This window comes from Populus nigra, chromosome 2 (assembly GCF_951802175.1).
Source record: "Populus nigra chromosome 2, ddPopNigr1.1, whole genome shotgun sequence".
Lineage (NCBI taxonomy): Eukaryota > Viridiplantae > Streptophyta > Magnoliopsida > Malpighiales > Salicaceae > Populus > Populus nigra.
The window spans coordinates 46208394-46226874 of record NC_084853.1 but is presented as its reverse complement, the minus strand read 5'-3'; the positions used below and the strand labels follow the sequence as shown (position 1 = coordinate 46226874).

General features: G+C 34.6%; 4 protein-coding genes across 4 annotated transcripts; 3 read left to right on the top strand and 1 right to left on the bottom strand.

The window, feature by feature from the left end:
* The first annotated feature begins 3544 nt into the window (after positions 1–3544).
* Positions 3545–6896, top strand: LOC133682533 (protein TRIGALACTOSYLDIACYLGLYCEROL 4, chloroplastic). Its single transcript, XM_062105906.1, has 5 exons — positions 3545–3967; positions 4057–4303; positions 4837–5218; positions 5766–6082; positions 6472–6896. The coding sequence occupies exons 1-5, from the start codon at positions 3696–3698 to the stop codon at positions 6667–6669; spliced, it is 1416 nt and encodes a 471-aa protein (XP_061961890.1). The 5' UTR covers positions 3545–3695; the 3' UTR covers positions 6670–6896.
* A 558-nt stretch (positions 6897–7454) lies between these two features.
* LOC133682535 (10 kDa chaperonin 1, chloroplastic-like) lies at positions 7455–9744 on the bottom strand. The gene is made up of 7 exons (XM_062105908.1): positions 9542–9744; positions 9385–9443; positions 9235–9285; positions 9041–9106; positions 8896–8943; positions 8733–8762; positions 7455–7759 (listed from the first exon to the last, which is right to left on the bottom strand). The coding sequence occupies exons 1-7, from the start codon at positions 9633–9635 to the stop codon at positions 7691–7693; spliced, it is 417 nt and encodes a 138-aa protein (XP_061961892.1). The 5' UTR covers positions 9636–9744; the 3' UTR covers positions 7455–7690.
* Positions 9745–11203: 1459 nt separating this feature from the next.
* Positions 11204–12386, top strand: LOC133683030 (endoglucanase 13-like; the record flags this gene model as incomplete). The annotated part of the gene is given in 5 exon segments (XM_062106544.1): positions 11204–11350; positions 11478–11831; positions 11834–11893; positions 11986–12072; positions 12138–12386. Coding segments are annotated over 5 exon segments (897 nt in total), but the record flags the coding sequence as incomplete, so codon positions are not given.
* A 339-nt stretch (positions 12387–12725) lies between these two features.
* On the top strand, positions 12726–14859 carry LOC133682534 (uncharacterized). Its single transcript, XM_062105907.1, has 2 exons — positions 12726–13051; positions 14113–14859. The coding sequence occupies exons 1-2, from the start codon at positions 12955–12957 to the stop codon at positions 14706–14708; spliced, it is 693 nt and encodes a 230-aa protein (XP_061961891.1). The 5' UTR covers positions 12726–12954; the 3' UTR covers positions 14709–14859.
* Positions 14860–18481: the final 3622 nt, after the last annotated feature.

The following is an 18481-nucleotide window of genomic DNA, read 5'->3' as shown; positions in this document are numbered from 1 at the left end:
TTCATTTACCAATAAGATAATTAAACATTAAAAATAATAAAGAATCAACAATTTTTCTTGAAGAGATGGGCATCGTGATGGGGGGGAATCTGATAACTGTGTTTTTCAACAATGTAGCGTGGAAGATACATGCAGCGAGCCAAAAGGTTGAAGAACATATGCAAGAAAAATGCAGGTTAGTTATCCAAAACATCACAGCAAATGATTACTTCCTTCGGAGGCAATGCTTCTGCAAGCCTCTTACCTTTATAATGAGACATATCCATAAATTGCGTCCCTAGTTATCAAGACATGAAGATCCTGTTACGTCTTAATTTAAGGTTCGAATCAAATTAGGTTTGGTTTTTAATTATATCGAAAATTGACTTGATTGAACTCGAATAATATTGTCAATATCTAATTTGAATAAAACTGGTTTCTTTTTGAATTATATAGAAAGTTGACTCGGTTAAATAAAAAGAACATTGCCAATATTCAAGTGAGACTTCATTTATGATTTTTTATATATTTATTTTTGCCCACTTAAATGACATTTTCGTTTTTTTTTTTAATTTTAATTTGTCCAAAACTCGTTGGTTTCTACGTGATAAAGCTAGATCAATATCAGTTTCGAACATTATATTGATTGTAATAACTAATTATGATGATGTTCTAATAATTTATTGCCATTATTTATCAATGATTATGAATTGAGTTGGAACGAGTGAATGCTTGCCTGTTGATTTTTGGTTTATTTGAACTCACTTCTCAAGTTCATTAATTAATCAAATAATATAGGAGTGCTTTCTCTATCAATTAAAAAGAAAAGAAAAGAAAAGGCCTCCATTAGTAGCCACTGTTGTTGATAAGTCAATGCAGTGAGTGTAAATATAAAGATAAGTTCGAAAATATAAAGCTGGCGTTTGCTTTAGGTTTTGGAGAATTAGCTTAGAAGTAGCATAAACAGCCACCGATTTCCACTTATCCACTACTTGACAGCAACTAGGAAGGAATGTCATGGGATAATATTTTTTAAAATTATTTCTTATTTCAAAATATATTAAAATATATGTTTTTTAAGTTGATAGAAAAAAAGGATAATAATTATTGTTTGGATCTGTTTTTTAAAAAAATGATAAAAAACAAGATAATAACCCATTATTTTTAGACTTAACTAAATATTGAGTCTAGACATATATGGATCTGATGAACTACCAGGCCTACTATTTTTGGATTCATCCAGAGCTAACTCCAAAAAATCTTAGCTTTATTTTTTTTTATTCTCATAAGTTTGAGATATTTTATACTTATATTTTGCTGATTCTTGAACTATTTCTTTTCAATAAAGAGTATTCAGAAGCTATAAAGAAGAGTGAGAGATCCTTCAAAAGAAAGTTTGGTTTCTTTTCCATTACGAATTATATGTTTATTTTTAGAGTTTTTTTTTTAAATTATGATTACCTTTTTTTTCAAATGATACTTATTTAATCACTAGATGTCCCTAAATATAAAAGGAAGGATTTTTTTGCATGTATCAAGCAGGATTCACCAACCATTTATCCAAGGAAGAGCCTATTATATTACGAGAATAAAAAAATTAATCAAATATCTCAAATACCAGCTCGATTAGCCTATACAAGCCCATAAGATAAATTCAAACCTCTTTACAAACTAGACACATTTTAATTTAAGATATATTCAAATAAAGTTCCAAACATAATAATAAACAATGTATTTGTATCACAACTTCAGCAAAAAAAAAAATCATTTGTTTCTCAAAAAAATAAAAACGTAGTTTGGTAAAAAGTTCTTAATGCTTTTAATTGTTTCGTTTGTCATTACATTTTTATATAGTTTTTGCTTTTATATAATTTCTTTTTATTATAAATCCTACCCTTTAATTCATAATTATAACCAATCCAGAGTTTATATATGAGGCAGTTTACATCAATATATACAAGCAGCTATATATATGGCCAACCTTTTTGAGAAAAAAAGATAATATTAATGTTTTGTTTACGTAAGCCAAGGATTAATTAGAGGCCATTTAGTACTTTGAGATTTCGACATTGCATGCATGAAAGTAGGAATTTCTTCTAGTATCAAGCCCATATTAAACTAATCACTATGATTAACATCAAAATATATGCCTTTTGTATTTAAAGACTCAAGTAATTAATATGGAGGTGCCATGGAGGGAGACGGGTCAGAGGGTCTATATATTTTTGCAGGAGAGGAAGCGCTGTCTTTTTTCACTCAATTATTTATATTTTATATTTTAAAAGTATATAAATTCACTAGAAGTTGGAAAAATAGAACAAAAATCCCTCATGGACGGCACGAAAATTCCATGGGAACATACTCGTTATGTTTGATGATCATTTGATGGGGAGCTTGTATTTACAGAACGCATTGGTGCTTCAAACTCAAGAATTTAGCTTCTGTTTTCAGATTTTTATCCATTTTCTTGGTCATGTTTCCCTTCTGCTTCTACCAAATTAACCTATAGAGGACTTTGCAGTGCCATTTTTACTTACTATCACAGCTTATTGTCTTAGCCTCTATTCCTGCTATAGGTAGGAGAATGTCTTCAGAATGGTATTATCATACATTCTACCATGCTTCTGTGTACTCAAACACCTAACGTCCAAAGCATTGTTCAAGGAAAACAAAGCATCTTAATTGTTAACAAAAACAAAAACACTAAAAGAGTTTTGGCTTGTTTGTGATTGTGGTAGCGATTTAAAGTGTTTTTTTATTTAGAAATGCATCAAAATGATGTTTTTTCATTCTTTAAAAATTATTTTTGAAATCAGCACATCAAAACAATATAAAAATAAAAAAAAATTAACAACAAAACAAAAACAATTTTGAATTTTGAGGAACGCGATTTCAACCGTGTTCTCAAACGCGGCATTTTAGTATTACACTATAGAGGCATAACAATATAACAATGATTTTGAAGGGTAATATGTTCTTTTTCTTATGGTTTATTAATGGTCACTATTTGATTGACCGGGAATAACTTTATTTTTTATTTTTTTAAAGCATAATAAAAGAAGTAAATTATTTTTAAAAATAAAAGTTATTTAACTCCCATCCCAGGGCTTTCTAAATTTTCACCAAATAAATTTTAAATTAGAGCTTCAACTTAAAAAGCTTAAATTTATGTGATAGAGGTGAAAATAAATCAAAACGATCCAGCTAAGGATTTCTTCGAATATTTGGCCATTTATAACCAAGGAATGACATCGTTTCGCTATATTTTCTTCGAAAACAATTTTTTTTTTCCTGGGAGTTTACTATTCATTTTAAACAATAAAAAAAACCTCTCAAATTTTAATTTTATGTAGTGTTATTTGATTGGGGTTGACCCATAGAAGTACTCATCATATATGATGGGCCTAAAAACCAGATTTAGATTTCATGAACTCAATCCAGAAAGAATGGCCCACGATCTCTATTTGTTGGACTTCATGTAACTAAAGCCCCAAGATCTTTCAGCCCAACATGCGTCCCTCTTTATCTATTACACAACAAATGCAAGTTCAAAAAAAAAAAAAAAAAAAAGGCCTCCTCCTAGGAAAATCCACCACAAACCCCAAACAAAACCCCTCAGTACTGTCTCCTCACCCTTTTTCATCATTTCAAAACCAACTAGCGAGCAACAACACAGATAAGGAAAATCAAAAACCCCACCAGCAACTCTCCAAGAAATGGCTAACTTGAGGACGGCTGTGGACTCACAATTCTGGGACCAACCCATTTCTTCCTCACAAACCCTAGAAGGTTGTGCTTACTCCATTCCTGGAGACCCATTTCCTCTTGAAGTCACCAGAGCCAGCAAAGCCCTTAGAGTACAACAACTCTCTGTTTTAGGAAATGGCTTCCCTCTTGGCACCATTCCCTCTTTCTCTCCTACTTCGACCAAGGACCTTGGCTCTTTTTCTCTCCAGTCTCTCTTCCTCAAACTCGCCACCTCTAACAGGTAAAATGATAGCAAAATGTTCCCTTCTTTTTGGCTTACTTCTTTGCTACCAATTGGTGTGATGAATTTGATTGTGTTTTTGTGTGCAGTTGGCTAGGATTAATTGGCCAATTTAGACCAAAGAAGCTGATTTCTTCCATTAAAGGAGAATTTACTAATGCTGATGAATTTGAATGGCCTGCATTTAAAGATGTAGCTAAGCATGTTTTTGACAAGTCGATTTATTCCCTTGGTTTATTCTCACAAATCTCCTTGTCTTCATCTTCTGTGTTGCTAAGCACAGAAAGGCATGGTGACAAGAGGAGACCACGCTACAAGATGATGCTCTGGCATGAGGTATTCGGGTTTTTATTTTTTATTTTTTTGCATTCAATGTCCATATTACTATTCTTTAAAATGAGTAGATTATCTTGTAGACATGTCCAATTTTGTAAATCCCATTTTTATATATAGATATCCGGACATCTTGTTTTACAGATTGTTTTGTAAGTCAATATAGTTTTTTTAAAAAAAATTGTTTTTTTTTAGCTATGTCCTAAGTTAAGGATTTATCTTAGAATCGTTGATTTGTGTTCTTGTTGTCGAAAGGGTATGCCTTCAGGGAATTTAAAGTGCAAGGTTGTTAATTCTTGCTCAGAATTTGGTTGTAGATAATGAACACACAGATACAATGAGGCTGTGGAACCTGTGTAGTATATGGTAGTTCTATTATGAGATCTCTAGCAAATAATCAACCAAACCTTGAAAATCAAAATGATAATTAGTTATTCTGATCACAGATTGCTTGTTGTGGAGCTTTTAGCTTGTTATGCAGTCTGCAGTGATAGACAGTTGCCTTAACTTTGTAAATTTTACATGTGATTTTACAGCTTCCTGATCATGATATAACTTTGGAGGCTGCGTGGCCTGGGCTATTTCTTGACCAAAAAGGGAAATACTGGGATGTTCCTGAGTCAATATCCTTAGATATGTCCTCCCTTCCCTCTGAATCTGGGTTCCAATACCGCTTTGGTGTGCACAAAAACGGTGGTCATCCCCAGCCTGTTAACACCTTAAATGGTGAGGTACCCTGTGCTTTGATGCCTGGATTATGTACGAAGGCTGCCTTTTCTTATGAAAAGAGAAAGGATTTTTGGAGGCAAAAAGACAAAATTGATGATACTGCAGTGAAGACAGATAAGGGCAAGGTTTGGCACCCGTCATTTGATATGCGCCTTAGGGAACCTCATGCAGCAATATCTGGGATTATTGGTATGTCACTGCATTGTATTGGGTAGCTCTTTTTTACTAATTAACCTGGAATTTTTGTTTTCTTCTTATTCATATTTGGTTACTACAGTCTTCTGCAGCTGCTGTAGCTTCTAGCAATTTTATTTAGCTCTTCAATTCTTTTTTTTTATTATATTGTGCTGCACATTATGATACGCTCTGCTTCGTTTCTGTTTATGGACACATTTTTTCTTTCTTTTGGGTGGCCCATGCACAATCAACAATGCCACTCACTTGTGCTCCCTCCCTTGATCATCTGAGAACTTAATTGGATGAAGGTGTTTCTTTTTCATGGAGGCAGGGATGGAAAATGTTTACGGAAAAAATGTTGTATCTGAAACTTAATATGGAAACTAGGATGTGACTGCCTTGTTTGCCATACAGTAGTGAATTGGAACTGGTTATATGAAGTTTCTCATGATTCATACAAATTACTTGTGTTCCCCTTTTCTTTTCATTCTCCTTTTTGAAAGAAAGTTCCGCTTTGCAATTTGTTACTGGCTTCTTATTATACTAATATTTGTATTAGGTGGCACCTCTGCGGCCTGGTTTGGGGGCAGTGAAAGCTCCCCATCTACAGAATCAGATGTTGATAGGGACACTTCAATTGGTACAAAGAAGAGAAGTCCATTAAATGCCAATCTGTTTGGCTCAGTTTGCTATACTTTTCAGCACGGGAGGTTCACTAAGCTATATGGTGATCTAACTAGGGTAGATGCTCGCCTGGATATCTGTTCAGCTTCTGCTGTTGCTAAAAGGGTTTTCAATATTTTCAGACGTTCTTCCTTTAGTAATGCAGACAATCCACTGTCTTCTCCCAAGCTTAGTCTGATCCTCCAACAACAGGTAATTTTTTTCTTGCTTCACCTTTGGCTGGCGCAATGTCATAAGAAGCCAAGTCCTGCATGTGGATTCAATAACCTGTGGCTTGACTAGGCTAATCATGCAATTTTAATTTTGAGAACCACTGGAGATCCAGTTAAACGTTATTTTTTTAAGATTGGATGATTTGAACTTTCAATCACCAAATCAATCCTTATGGTCAGAATTTTTTTAAAATTAATCCGAGGCTCCAGGAGACACATAATGAGTTAATGTACAGTATTATTGTTTACTGTGATGCGAATAGGTTATAAACTTTTGGAAAGTGGTAAAAACTTCCCTGGGATTTTTCGTACTTGGCAAAAGGGTCTTACCTTTGTATAGGTCTTAATGTGACAACATGCTTGTTGCAGGTTGCAGGTCCAATTATGGTTCGGGTTGATTCAAAGTTTTCACTTGGTTCTTCCTCTGGGAAACAAGGCCCACATGTCGAGGATCTCATATGCAGCTTGAGTTACTCATTGAGGCTTTTACGCTCTGGGAAGGTTGTTGCTTGGTATTCTCCAAAAAGAAAAGAGGGGATGGTTGAGTTGCGCATGTTTGAGTTTTAATTCATTCTGTACTTTTTTCCTGTCATATGATTGTTTTGTCTTGAATACACTTGTTTTTTTCTGGAAATTTTTTATTGCAGAAAGCAAAAAAGCACTTTCTTTTCATCATTGTTTTTTCCATCATGATATAGAATGGAGGGGGGTGGAGAATGTAAGCCGTCACGTTTTTGTGAATATATACAATTCACCATAAATAAGTGATCAAAGTCTTGAGTTTCGTGCTTTCAGCCAAACTCTTCAAATGCATTGAAACGGTACATGTTTATGTACGGTGATGATGATGCAACTCCCAACAAGTGATAACATCACTACACTCAATAGTGCCTGTGGTGCTGAATTAGTGAAGTTCTGTTATAAGATTGTGGGGTGGCAAAATGACAGCTGATGTTGGTGAGTAGGCAACATCGCTGCAACTGAAAAGAAAGATGGCCCTGTGGTGCTCGTGCAATATTAGGTGGCCGGAGGATAGCGGATGGCGGTTCCCTGGGAGGTGAAAGCCCACTAGCTACTGAAAAGTTTTCCCTTCCCCCGAGCACTGATATATAAAACATGTTACTGGTGCTCCCGGCCTATCAAAATGAGCTCCAAAAACTGCTGATTTGCAGCGACAAGGATTTATCACTAGATTATGTGATTGGCACACTGTCAATTTCTAGGGAGTTAAATTCCGGATAACAATTTGCCTTTGATTGTCAATTTTTTTCATCTTCTTAAACAGAACACGGACCTTGGTAGTTAACAATTAAGGTGTTTGATAAAGAAATGTCTATCAGAACTCAGGATCGTCAACGTCAGCCATTAATGCATAATATTATTGGCTACCTGAAACAAAAACTCCCGTCTTTTTAAACATCGAAGGAGGGAGGTTAAACAGCACATAACAAAGAACCCCTAAATCTAGAGTTTACTTCAATACAGACAGTCTGAAGATCCCATATAACTTGACACTGACAGAATAGTGAAATTGACTCCCTCGTTGTACGGAGCAGGTCTTTTCAAAATTGGCAGAAATGCAGAGATATCACTCCACGACGGCCAACAAATCACCAGCTTTGCAAAAGCAATGCTTAGCATCTGTTCCCAAATCAATCTGCACAGTTTCAGGAAGTCTTATAAACACATCCAGGTACAATAAAAATGCACAATTAGCAATACAGGGGGCATAATGACCATTATCTCAATGGTCAGACATGTCAATTACAGCAGAATCAATTTTACACCTACAAAGGTCAAAGTCTGCATGCACATGCAAAGGTTAACAACTCTGGGAGGAGATGATCATACCCTAGGCAGATATGAAAAAATATCAGCGAACTCCAAATAATCACATAGAATAAAGGCATGCGCCTAACTGGATTCTACAAGCATACAATGTTTCAATCTGGAGAGAAGAAAGAATTTGTATTACCTGATTACATGGAGCAACATGCCACAAAAAGAGTATTTGCCATGCTCCACTGTCTAGATGATGGCACACTATGCACATCATATTCACTTAAAAACAAGAGAAGTTTGTACGACATTAAAGGGGTGTTAAGAGTGTGGTAGCGGTTACGGTTTAAAGTGTTTTTCGCTCGAAAATACATCAAAATAATATTTTTTTATTTTTTTAAAATCATTTTTTGCATCAACATATCAAAACAATTTTAAAACATAAAAAAATTAATTTTAAGCAAAAAAAATAAAAATTTTCAATTTTTTGGAAAACACAGTTTCAACCGCGTTCCCAAACACTGCCTAACTCCAAGACGTATAGGTATTCTAACAGTTGCAAGAAAGCAGGCATTTTCATTCACCAAGCACAATAATCAGGTCATAAAATTTAGGATTTCAGGACAAAAGGCCTCATGGCTAGCATATGCTCACAAGGGACCTGTTTGTGTGTGTATGGTTTGATGTTTATTTTATAGCAGACTCTTTCAACATAATGATCCAACAGATTCAATATGCTGTCTTCCCGACATTCAAGGGGGATTTGATCCCATACAAACAGGTAGCTACAGAAACACACTCAGTGAATTCACATGTGACATGCAAGTCTTCCAAACGGTAATGCCACTTACCTCATAAGCATTGATGTCCGAGAAAAGAACCTGCAAAATGAGGTATACTTAATGAAAATCACAATAGTTACAGGAATGAAAAATCTCAGAGAATAGCAGAATTAACAGCATTGAAAGCAACAAGATGGACTGATCGTTTATGAACCAAGAAGTACTTATTTACCTTCTTTCCTGCCTCCACTTCCCCAACCTCAGCACCAACAGACAAAACCTAAAACAGAAAACTCAAGATATAATGCTAAAAGCAAACAAGAATCAATCCATCCTTCCTAATAAGAACAAGAATGGGAATTGTACATAATTCATACCTCCCCCATTAGATACCGCTCAAATTTAACAGCTGATTTGGGCAACAAAACTCCGCCGGACGATTTCTACAAAGCAAAATTCACCAATCAGCATAAAAAATTCTTAACAATGGGATGTTTACAACATAGGGAAATGCTTTATATGGGTATCAGATATGAAATATGAATTGAAGCAAAAGACGAAAACCCATCACCTCAGGAAGGTCCTCGAGACGGATAAGAACTCTATCAGCTTGTGGAACAACCTACAGCAATACCCACCATATTAAAACTAAATCCAAAGCTTAAAAAAAGATAGGATAAAAACAGATTAGTGAAACTAAATAAACATAAAAAAGAAAAACCTTAGTGGGTTCCCATTTCTTGGAAATCGCATTAATCCTCAAAGAATTCCTCTTCAGTCCTGGTAAATAAATGACAAGAAACAAATTTAGCGGAAAAGAAATACCATGCGCATTAATTTTTCCAGCAAGAAAGTAGAGAGAGAGAGAGAACAACAACCTGCGAGTTTGAGCTGAGAGAGAGAGAGCGCGTTGGTTTTGTTTACCGACAGGAAGGGTCTTGTTGTTGGTACAGTAACAAATGTAGACGCCATGGCTAGATAGACAGATAAGGCTTCGGCTTTGGCTGTGCAACGGGAGAACAGAGAGAGGAGAGCTTAGCAGACAAGGGACCGTTTGGCACAAAACTTATATCTAAAACCCTCTTCATATGTATGCCCTGACACGTGTTCTAAGGGGAAAAGCTCATTTAGGTTCCTGACCAAATTACGAATAAGTTCTGAATATTTTTATGTTTATCCATTTTAGTCCAAAGGTAATCAATCCACCTGTTGTTATGAAAACTAAAAGATTCAGTCCGATTTGTATATACTCATCAAGTATTTTACTTAAAGAGTCAAAATAAACTCCAATCTTCCCTTAATTATAATTTTAGCACGACAAATATAGCAATTTCTTTTTAATACAAGCTAGTGAAAGGAAGGGAGAAAACATAAATTTAAATCAGTTTGATACTAAAGTTATCTTTCAGGGTAAATTAGGGTTTGTTTTATCATCTTGGATTGGCTGAAGTGCTTAGTAACCCATACAGATTAAATGAAATAATTTAAATACCATTAGAAGCATATGGATGGAAGGTTGATGATTTTAAGGTGATGTTTGGAGTAAAATTGGAAAAAGAAAAGGATTCAGGGTTTAACTGATAATAAAGTAATATATTAAGGGCTAAATTGAGGTTCCTGTTTTAAATTTCCAGTCGCCGGAGTTCTAGAGGGTTCTTTTCTTTTCTTTTTTTGTTACATTTTCTGTTTTTTAATTTCCCCTTCCTGTCTTCGATTGAGAAAATAAAAACGCTCACGTTGTTTCACAAATAAAAGGAGCTTTCATGATGCCTTAGTTAAATCTTGATCTTACAATTCAAATTAACGGCTAGGATTTTGTTAAGTAGGTTTTTAGTTAAATTAAATATTCTAACTAAATAAATAACAAAAAACACCATTAAATAAATAACAAATAAAATATTTAGATTGGAATTTATCATTCTCTCTCTCAATTTTCCTCTAATAACAATTTGTAACATTGAGTCTAAAATTTCCAAGAAATCAACAAACTAATTCTTCTCTCTATTCATGTAAAAAATTAATGGAAAAACGGCCTCAAGAAAAGAAAAAAGACAATAAGAAGGTAGGATTCCTCTACCAAATTTAAAATTTTAAGAGATAAATTACCTTTTAAATTGATCAAATTTTATAAGGGAAGTAATCTCTCAATTATCTTTTAATTTGACCAAATTCATCGAGGTAGGTGGCCTGATCAAAATTTATGATCAGGCAATTAAAGACTAAATTCAAGATTTCAGAAGGTTGGTCAAGATTTCAAGAGGTAAATAACTTCTTAATTTGACCAAATTCAAGATTTTAGTCAAATCGAGCCATATTCTTCATGGATCATTGACGTCCCTATATTTATATATATTTCTTCACTATAAATACACGTTGTCTATTTTTCATATCCACCACTGCAAAGTTACTCTTGAATATTTTATTAATTTTCTCTCTAGCTAGCTAGGTGCTGACTATTTACCTAAGAGACATCATGTGTTCTACCAGTGTCCTCGGTTTGATTAGCATGATGATCTTTATATATCTTGTTTCTCTTGACGAATGGAGCTGTTTCAGTACTTGATTATGGAGCAGCACTTACTAAATCTTTGTTGTATTATGAAGCTCAACGCTCTGGAAAACTGCCTCCTAACCAGAGAGTGCAATGGCGTGGAGATTCTGGGCTTAAAGTTGGCAGCGATGCTCAAGTAATACATTGTATATAGAAACATATTGCCTTTGTTAATTAGAAAATTGGACACTTGAATTTATTTGTATGTATATAATTAACAAACAAGTTAATCGACATGGGGCTGATTGAATTTGCATTAACAGATCGATCTAGGAGGAGGATACTATGATGCAGGAGATAATGTAAAGTTCGGATTTCCAATGGCATTTACTGTGACGATGCTTGCATGGAGCTCTGTCGAATTCCAATCCCAGCTAGAGGCCAAAAATGAACTCTCAAATGCCCTGGACACCATCAAATGGGGCACAGATTACTTCTTCAAAGCCCACCCTCAGCCAGACGTCCTTTATGATGAAGTAGGTGATGGTGATTCCGATCATTCTTGTTGGGAGAGAGCGGAGGAAATGACCACTCCGAGGACTACTTTTAAGATTGATGATCACCACCCTGGTGCTGATCTTGCAGCTGAGACTGCTGCTGCCTTGGCTGCTGCATCTATATTGCTTTCAAACCTTCTAACCCTACATATGCAACTGAATTAATAAATCATGCAAAACAGGTACGATATTTGCTACGATGAATTAATTATTCATGTCATAAATATATCTCTTATAATTAACAATCACGTTAATTTATAACAAATGGTTGCAGCTTTTTGAGTTTGCTCGTAATCACCCTGGTCAATACCAAAACAGCATCCCTGTGGCTGGAAAATTCTACTCCAGCAGTGGATATGAGGTAATTACAAATATATTGATGAACAAGTGAATTAATATTATATATAAATGCAAATGTCCGTACAGGCTGATTACAAATTAGGATCAAATCCAAATAATATGAGATATATGTGGTTGGATTCCGATCAAACTACACCAGCAGCTACTCCTACAGTTCCAGCAGCAGCAGCACCAGCTCGGAAACAAGAAGACCACCCGCAAATTTTAACAAAAGAAACAAAAGTTAAAAGCAAGCAAAAAGCGGGGCTGGGAACATATCGCCATAGACAATCTTTTCTGATGTGCGATCATCCAGAGTTTTCTGAATTCTTTTAATTTTTTTTTTTATATTATGTTAGCGGTTATATTTTATTTAAAAATATATTAAATAATAATTTAAAATTTATTTTTAATATCAATGCATTCAAAAAAATCTAAAAATTAAAAATAAATAATTGTTTTTTTTAAAAAAAATTAAAATGGTTTGAACTATCCAGCTGTTTGAAGAAATTGAGAATTGTGGGCCTTGAAAAACTGGATCTCTCTCGACGGGCTTGATCACTGACAAGGAGTCCGCGTGAAAACGGTAGGTAGGTCCCACTTGAAGGAGGTGCCTCGATATCTGCGCTCCATTTCCATGAGTGTGAAAGGGAAGGGAAAGGGAGGGAAAATAGAAAAACAAGTGTCCAAAAAGGCACAACAACGTCTACTGCCTCGGGACCACCTTTCCCATTTCTCCTTAATCTCTGCAACCCTTTTATTCCCTTTGTAAACAATAAACAAACACTTTTCTTTCCCGGAAAATAAAAACCATTTTCCTTTCCTTTACAATGTTTGGGAAATAAGTGAGACCCCTTTTCTACAGTTTTCTTTCCCTTTTCCCTTCTCGTTCTCTCTACCATTGATGATGGTGGCGAAGAAGCATTATTGTTGCTGTGAATGGAAGTGGATTGTACTTTGCCAGCTATTCCTAGCCACTGTTGTTTGCTCCAGCCACCATGGTAATAATCGTTTGCTTTTCTTTAATTTTCTTGACTTCTCTGAGAATGCGATGCTACTGCAGCCCCATGAGTTTTTTTTTCCTGATATGTTGATCAAGTAGTTTTGTGCAGTTTACTATAGTTGTTCTTGACTGATAATTTGCTATGCAAGGTCTTACCACTCTTTGGTGATAATGCAAATGTTAAAATCAAAAGGATAGGAATCAGAGCTTCAACATTAAAAATTTTGGCTTTCCTAAAAATTAAGTTTTAGGTAGCATTAGTAGCTCTATTCATTACTAGAAACTCAATACTAGAGCATCAATACTAAAAAAATTGCATTTTTATCCCAAATAATTCAAAAGAACTACCTGGATCCCAGAACTAGGGATGATTGTGCTTGTAAAGGAAAAATATGCAAACATCATCTACGCGCTTAAATCAAGTTATAAATATATTTCTGGAGGCATCAAGGATAGCTTCTATCTTGACCTGCTGTTTAGCTGCTGTAATGAATGAAGGGATGCATGTATCAACAAGCGGAGTAATCTTTTGTCTTTATCTGAAAATTATGTCTTTTGCTGCAAAATTTAAAGCTTTAATAGGGAAGGCAAACTTAAGTTGGTCAAGTAACGTGATTTCCATCTTTTAGGCAACAAAGTTCATAGCTTCTCTGTTATATGATTTGACTATCTACATTAGGAATCTTAAAGAATTGGGAGTCACTAATTAATTTTGTTTCTAGAGGACAGATTTAGCACCAGAAATACAATTTTCTACCATGCAATTCACGCACACACATGTAAAGGGACTTGCATGTCAGAAGAAAATTTAGGATACAGGATTTTTTGAGCACCTGGGTTAAACTTGGCCAAAACCATTTTATGGTGAATTTTCATTTGCATGTGTTGTTACGAAGCCCAACTCAAAAGGATTTTTAAGCATCTCAAGATAAGTTGGAACTTATGCTTTAGTCATTGATAATTATGACATTTGAATACTAATAAATGCTGGTTACAGTAATTGCACATCAACAAGCTAATTTTTTTTAACGGTGCTTTTTTACATGCTGTTGATATCAGGGAACCCTGCGAATGATCTTGTTGATATCATCAATAAGAACCGAACATCCCAGAAACTCCCACAGCTGAATGACAATCCTGGTCTTGGCTGCATGGCTCTGCAATATGTTGAATTATGCAAGGAAAACTGCACTAGCAATGGTGTTGTGAATTGCAAGCCACCTGAAGATGACTTTACTGAGGTTTTCGGTCCAAATTGTGGCGTAGAGTTGCCCACATTTGGCACCGTAACTGGCCATATTGTAGGTTGTCAACCCAAGTACCTTGAGCCATCACCAGCCTTTTCCCATGTTCTGGTTAAGGACAGTAAAGCTTTATCCATAATAAGAAATAAATCGCATACAGAAGTGGGAGTAGGCTTGGTTGGGGCTCATAAAGGTTCCTTCTTTTGGTGTATTTTATTTAGTGATGGCAAGACAAATTCCACTTTTATTCTTGAAGATAACGGCGAAGGGATCAAGCAAAAGAAGGGGTGCTTTAGTGGAAGCACTTTTCCATGCAGCAGTGGACAGAGGATCCCTGTGTTTCTTAGCAACGTTTTGGCCTTATTTCTTCTACATACTAGTCTGCTACAACACTGGTATCCAACTTGGTAATGTGAATTATTTTCTGAGATAAAATGTGCTCGGATATTTTGTTATATAGGTGGGAGGACAGTATTTTCGTTGTTGAAGATCCTTGTGAGAGTTGTATGTTTTTCCACATTTATCATTTTCTTGCAGTTTATATCAGTTCATGTGTTTCAAAGCTGCGGCCGTGACTCTTCTGCGGATTAATGCTCTTAGTATACTAGAACGAACACTGGCATTGGTTTGAAAGCTATTTACCATGGCTATTCCATGGTGCTTTTCCTTGCAAAGGAGATAGAGGACTGGAAACCATATCTTGTCCTCTGTAAAGGGAATGAAAACTAGAGCAGTTAGTGCCCCTATCTATCTCGCCGGAATGAGAAATTCACAAAACTTAGCTGTCATGAGACGTTTATAGTTCCTAAGCCATATAGGGTTTCATCTTCAAACACTGTACATACCTCAAATAGAAACCTAGCTAAAACTATGTTGGTTGATGCAAAAAATCAAACCAAATTTAACAACATAAAGGAAGATTACAATCCTGGAATATTGATTATAGAAACCCTAGTAATGAAGAAAACAACAGTCCTAGCTAGCTTTTGCATGTTGAGGCAGGAAACGGTACCAAATAATAGAACAGTTGATAATACCACTCATCGACAAAAAGTTACAATCCTGAAACTGTAAACGTTAAGAATCCAAGAAAAGAAAAGACAAAGCAACCTAATTATGAACATTCAAAACAATAGCACTAAAAATAACGATAACACTAGTAAAATATTCTCAAATTAATTACAAAGATACTTAGTATCTGTGTCTTGATGGAGAAAGAAAGAATTTACAAGTAACGAAGACCAGGAAACAGGCTGTCGAGCTTTGGCCGCGCATCCTTGTCTCTCTTCTGGGGCTTTCTCTTAGGTTTTACTCCAGTCAATTGAAGAAAATCAAGTTCAATCTCCTCTTTCGTTAGCGAAATCGAAAAACTTCGTTTCTTGATCCCCTTCTTATTACTCACTCTCTCTTTTTTGCTTACACTCTGAACAAAAATATGATCATGATCACGAGGCTCATCATTGCTATTTCCTTTCAACAACGATCCTTCAACATCATCAGTTGCATTCCCAGTTGGCCTTTTATTATTAATGTGCAAACGAACTGATAGCTTAGGTTCTCTGATTTCAGGCTGTTGGTGAGGCACGGTTTGCTGGGATGACAATATTGCAGAAGAGTTGAGCACTGACAAACTAGGAGGCTTCATAGTTTTTTAATTAATGTTTTTGGTGTATTTTTACAACCAGGGAGCGGAGCTACAGCCTATAATCTATGTGGTCAGTACTGCGGTATACGGCATTTATTGAGATTTTAGGGTTTATATAGGATGTCAGTTGGATAAATAGATTCGTTTTTTTAATCCAATCCTGAGTGGGATTTGATTGAGATGATCAACTTGAATTAGTATTGATTAATCTAAAATGATATTATTTTAAAATTTAAAAATAAAAATAAAATAAGTTTTTTATATATATATATATGTTAAAGACATGATTTTAAATTGATATGTAAGTTCTACAGAGTATATATGTTGTATTTTTTATTTTATTATAATCCAGATGATATTGTATTTTGATAGCATAGTTTAAATAACTGTTTTTTAGTTTTTAGTTTTTGTAATTTGAGAAGTTCTAGACATGTAGTAACACTGGCTCTACTAGTTTTTCTTTTTCTTTTTTATTTTATTTCTCCTATTAATATGACATGACTTTATCTTCTTTTAAATTTGGAGAGGTAACATATTTCTGTCTATTCCTGTATTCCAGCGCCGTACCAAGCGAAGGTTTTCGTTTCTACCGCCTCCATATGTAAACAATGTGCTGGTAAAGAATCTTAAATATGTGATTCAAAATTCTAATCATAGTTATTAAAATAGACCGCCCGATTCACCTAATAATCTGCCAGTTTTAGTTCTGGTTAGGTTATATTTTAACTAATTTGAAGGTTGATATTATTTGATTTAGTTAAATTTATCAGGTTAGTTTTCAGATATAATTTTATATTATTAGTTAATAACTTTATATTATTCTTAGGTTCCAAAATATTATTTTATATTATTTTCTAACACACACCTTTAAAGTGAAAGTTTTTAAAACTTGAAACTTAAATATACATAGGTTCACACTATATTGTGTTTAATTTAATGAGATTTGAACATGTGACTACATAGTTAACAAGACTCTGATATCATGTCTAATATTTATCTCAACTTAATAATTTAAACTGTGAGGTGAGACCCTAAAATATGATTTTATATTATTCTTTAACACACATTCCTCAAGTAAAAGTCATTTGAGCTTAAGATGTGTACATGTATAGACTTATATTATGTTGTGTTTAATTTTTTATTAATTAGAATGGAATGAAGAAATTTGAACTTGTAATCACTTGATTAATAAGGCTTTGTAATTATGTTAAGAAATCATTTTAACCTAAAAATTAAATTTTTAGATGAAATAGTTCTTTAACAATAGACCTGATCAAATTTAAATGAGACTCCTGATCAAATTTAAATGAGACTTAAAACGGTTAATATGTTATTTTATTAAAAAAATATTATTTTGACATCGACCAATAAACCGAGAACTGGATATTGGCTGAGGTATGATAAACATGATTCAAATCAAGGTGAGAAAAAATATCCTAGCAGAAGATTCAGCGAAACTTATTGAGTTGAAGAAATAAGTTTTGCAGTTAAATTATTGTGATAGCGCATAGAAAAGTTCTGAAGTCGAAGAAATGCATAAGAAAATTAAATTCTCGACAGGCATTCCAAAACAAGTGCCGGAAAAAAGTCTTGGATTTGAAAAGAGTTGCTAAAACGCATGGGAAGGACTCACAATACGACTCGATCACTGGAAGATGTTACTGGATCCTTTGCAAATGAAGATTTTGCATGCACATGAAATTATGCCTGAATTAGACATATACTGCCAAGTGCTTTTAGTGTCCAAACAGATTTCAGGAGAGAAAAAAAAAGAAAAAGAAACCAGATTTATACTGTTGTAACCCATTTTTGGGTCCCCAAATAAATGAAATAAAATAAATAGCCAAAGGAGGTTAGAAAAATAACAGGAGGCAGAAGCGCTCAGCAAATGGTCAGAAAAATCAGTCAAGGAGGTTAAAAATACAAAGATTGGATTTTTGACAGTATATTCTTGAAGGATGAGAGCCCTGTTGAGAAGGAAAATTTGAAATTTGAGGAGAAAAGCCCAAATTTGGAGGTTTATGGACTTAATTGGATTTTTAATTGAATTTATAGGGGATTTGATTGCAAGAAAAATTGATTTTTAAGTCAATTTGGGCTTTAATTAGAAGAAATTTAAGTTCGGGGGCCAAAATATATTTTTTAGGAATTTATTGGGTCAAATCAGGGGCTTAATTGCATAAATATTGAAGTTTAAGGGCCAATTAGGGACTTAATTGAAGAAATCCGAAACCAGGGACCAAATTGAAGAAGACGCGTAAGTATAGGGGCTGGAATTAATTGATTCAGGGGCCTAATTGAAGAAATTTGAAGTTATTTGGTCAATTGAGGGCTCAATTGCATAATTCAGAGGCCAAGGACCAAAGTGAAAAACGCGGCCAAATATAGGGACGGGGTTCGAATTTGGCAGGGATGCAATTGAAGGAACAAAAGATGATTGAGGGCTGATTTGGACTTTGGCGCGTTCTGGCGCCACATTTAAATGAAACGGCGCGTTTTATCCAAAACGACGCCGTTTCATCCATTCAAAAAAAAAAAA

Excerpts from the sequence above, each read along its gene's own strand:
- LOC133682533 (XM_062105906.1), top strand. The coding sequence starts at position 3,696 with ATGGCTAACTTGAGGACGGCTGTGGACTCACAATTCTGGGACCAACCC. Across the intron at positions 4,304-4,836 it reads AGATGATGCTCTGGCATGAG|CTTCCTGATCATGATATAAC; the intron begins GTATTCGGGTTT and ends GTGATTTTACAG. Across the intron at positions 5,219-5,765 it reads AGCAATATCTGGGATTATTG|GTGGCACCTCTGCGGCCTGG; the intron begins GTATGTCACTGC and ends TATTTGTATTAG.
- LOC133682535 (XM_062105908.1), bottom strand. The coding sequence starts at position 9,635 with ATGGCGTCTACATTTGTTACTGTACCAACAACAAGACCCTTCCTGTCG. Across the intron at positions 9,444-9,541 it reads CTCTCAGCTCAAACTCGCAG|GACTGAAGAGGAATTCTTTG; the intron begins GTTGTTGTTCTC and ends TTTATTTACCAG. Across the intron at positions 8,763-8,895 it reads AAGTGGAGGCAGGAAAGAAG|GTTCTTTTCTCGGACATCAA; the intron begins GTAAATAAGTAC and ends CTCATTTTGCAG.
- LOC133682534 (XM_062105907.1), top strand. The coding sequence starts at position 12,955 with ATGATGGTGGCGAAGAAGCATTATTGTTGCTGTGAATGGAAGTGGATT. Across the intron at positions 13,052-14,112 it reads TGTTTGCTCCAGCCACCATG|GGAACCCTGCGAATGATCTT; the intron begins GTAATAATCGTT and ends TGTTGATATCAG.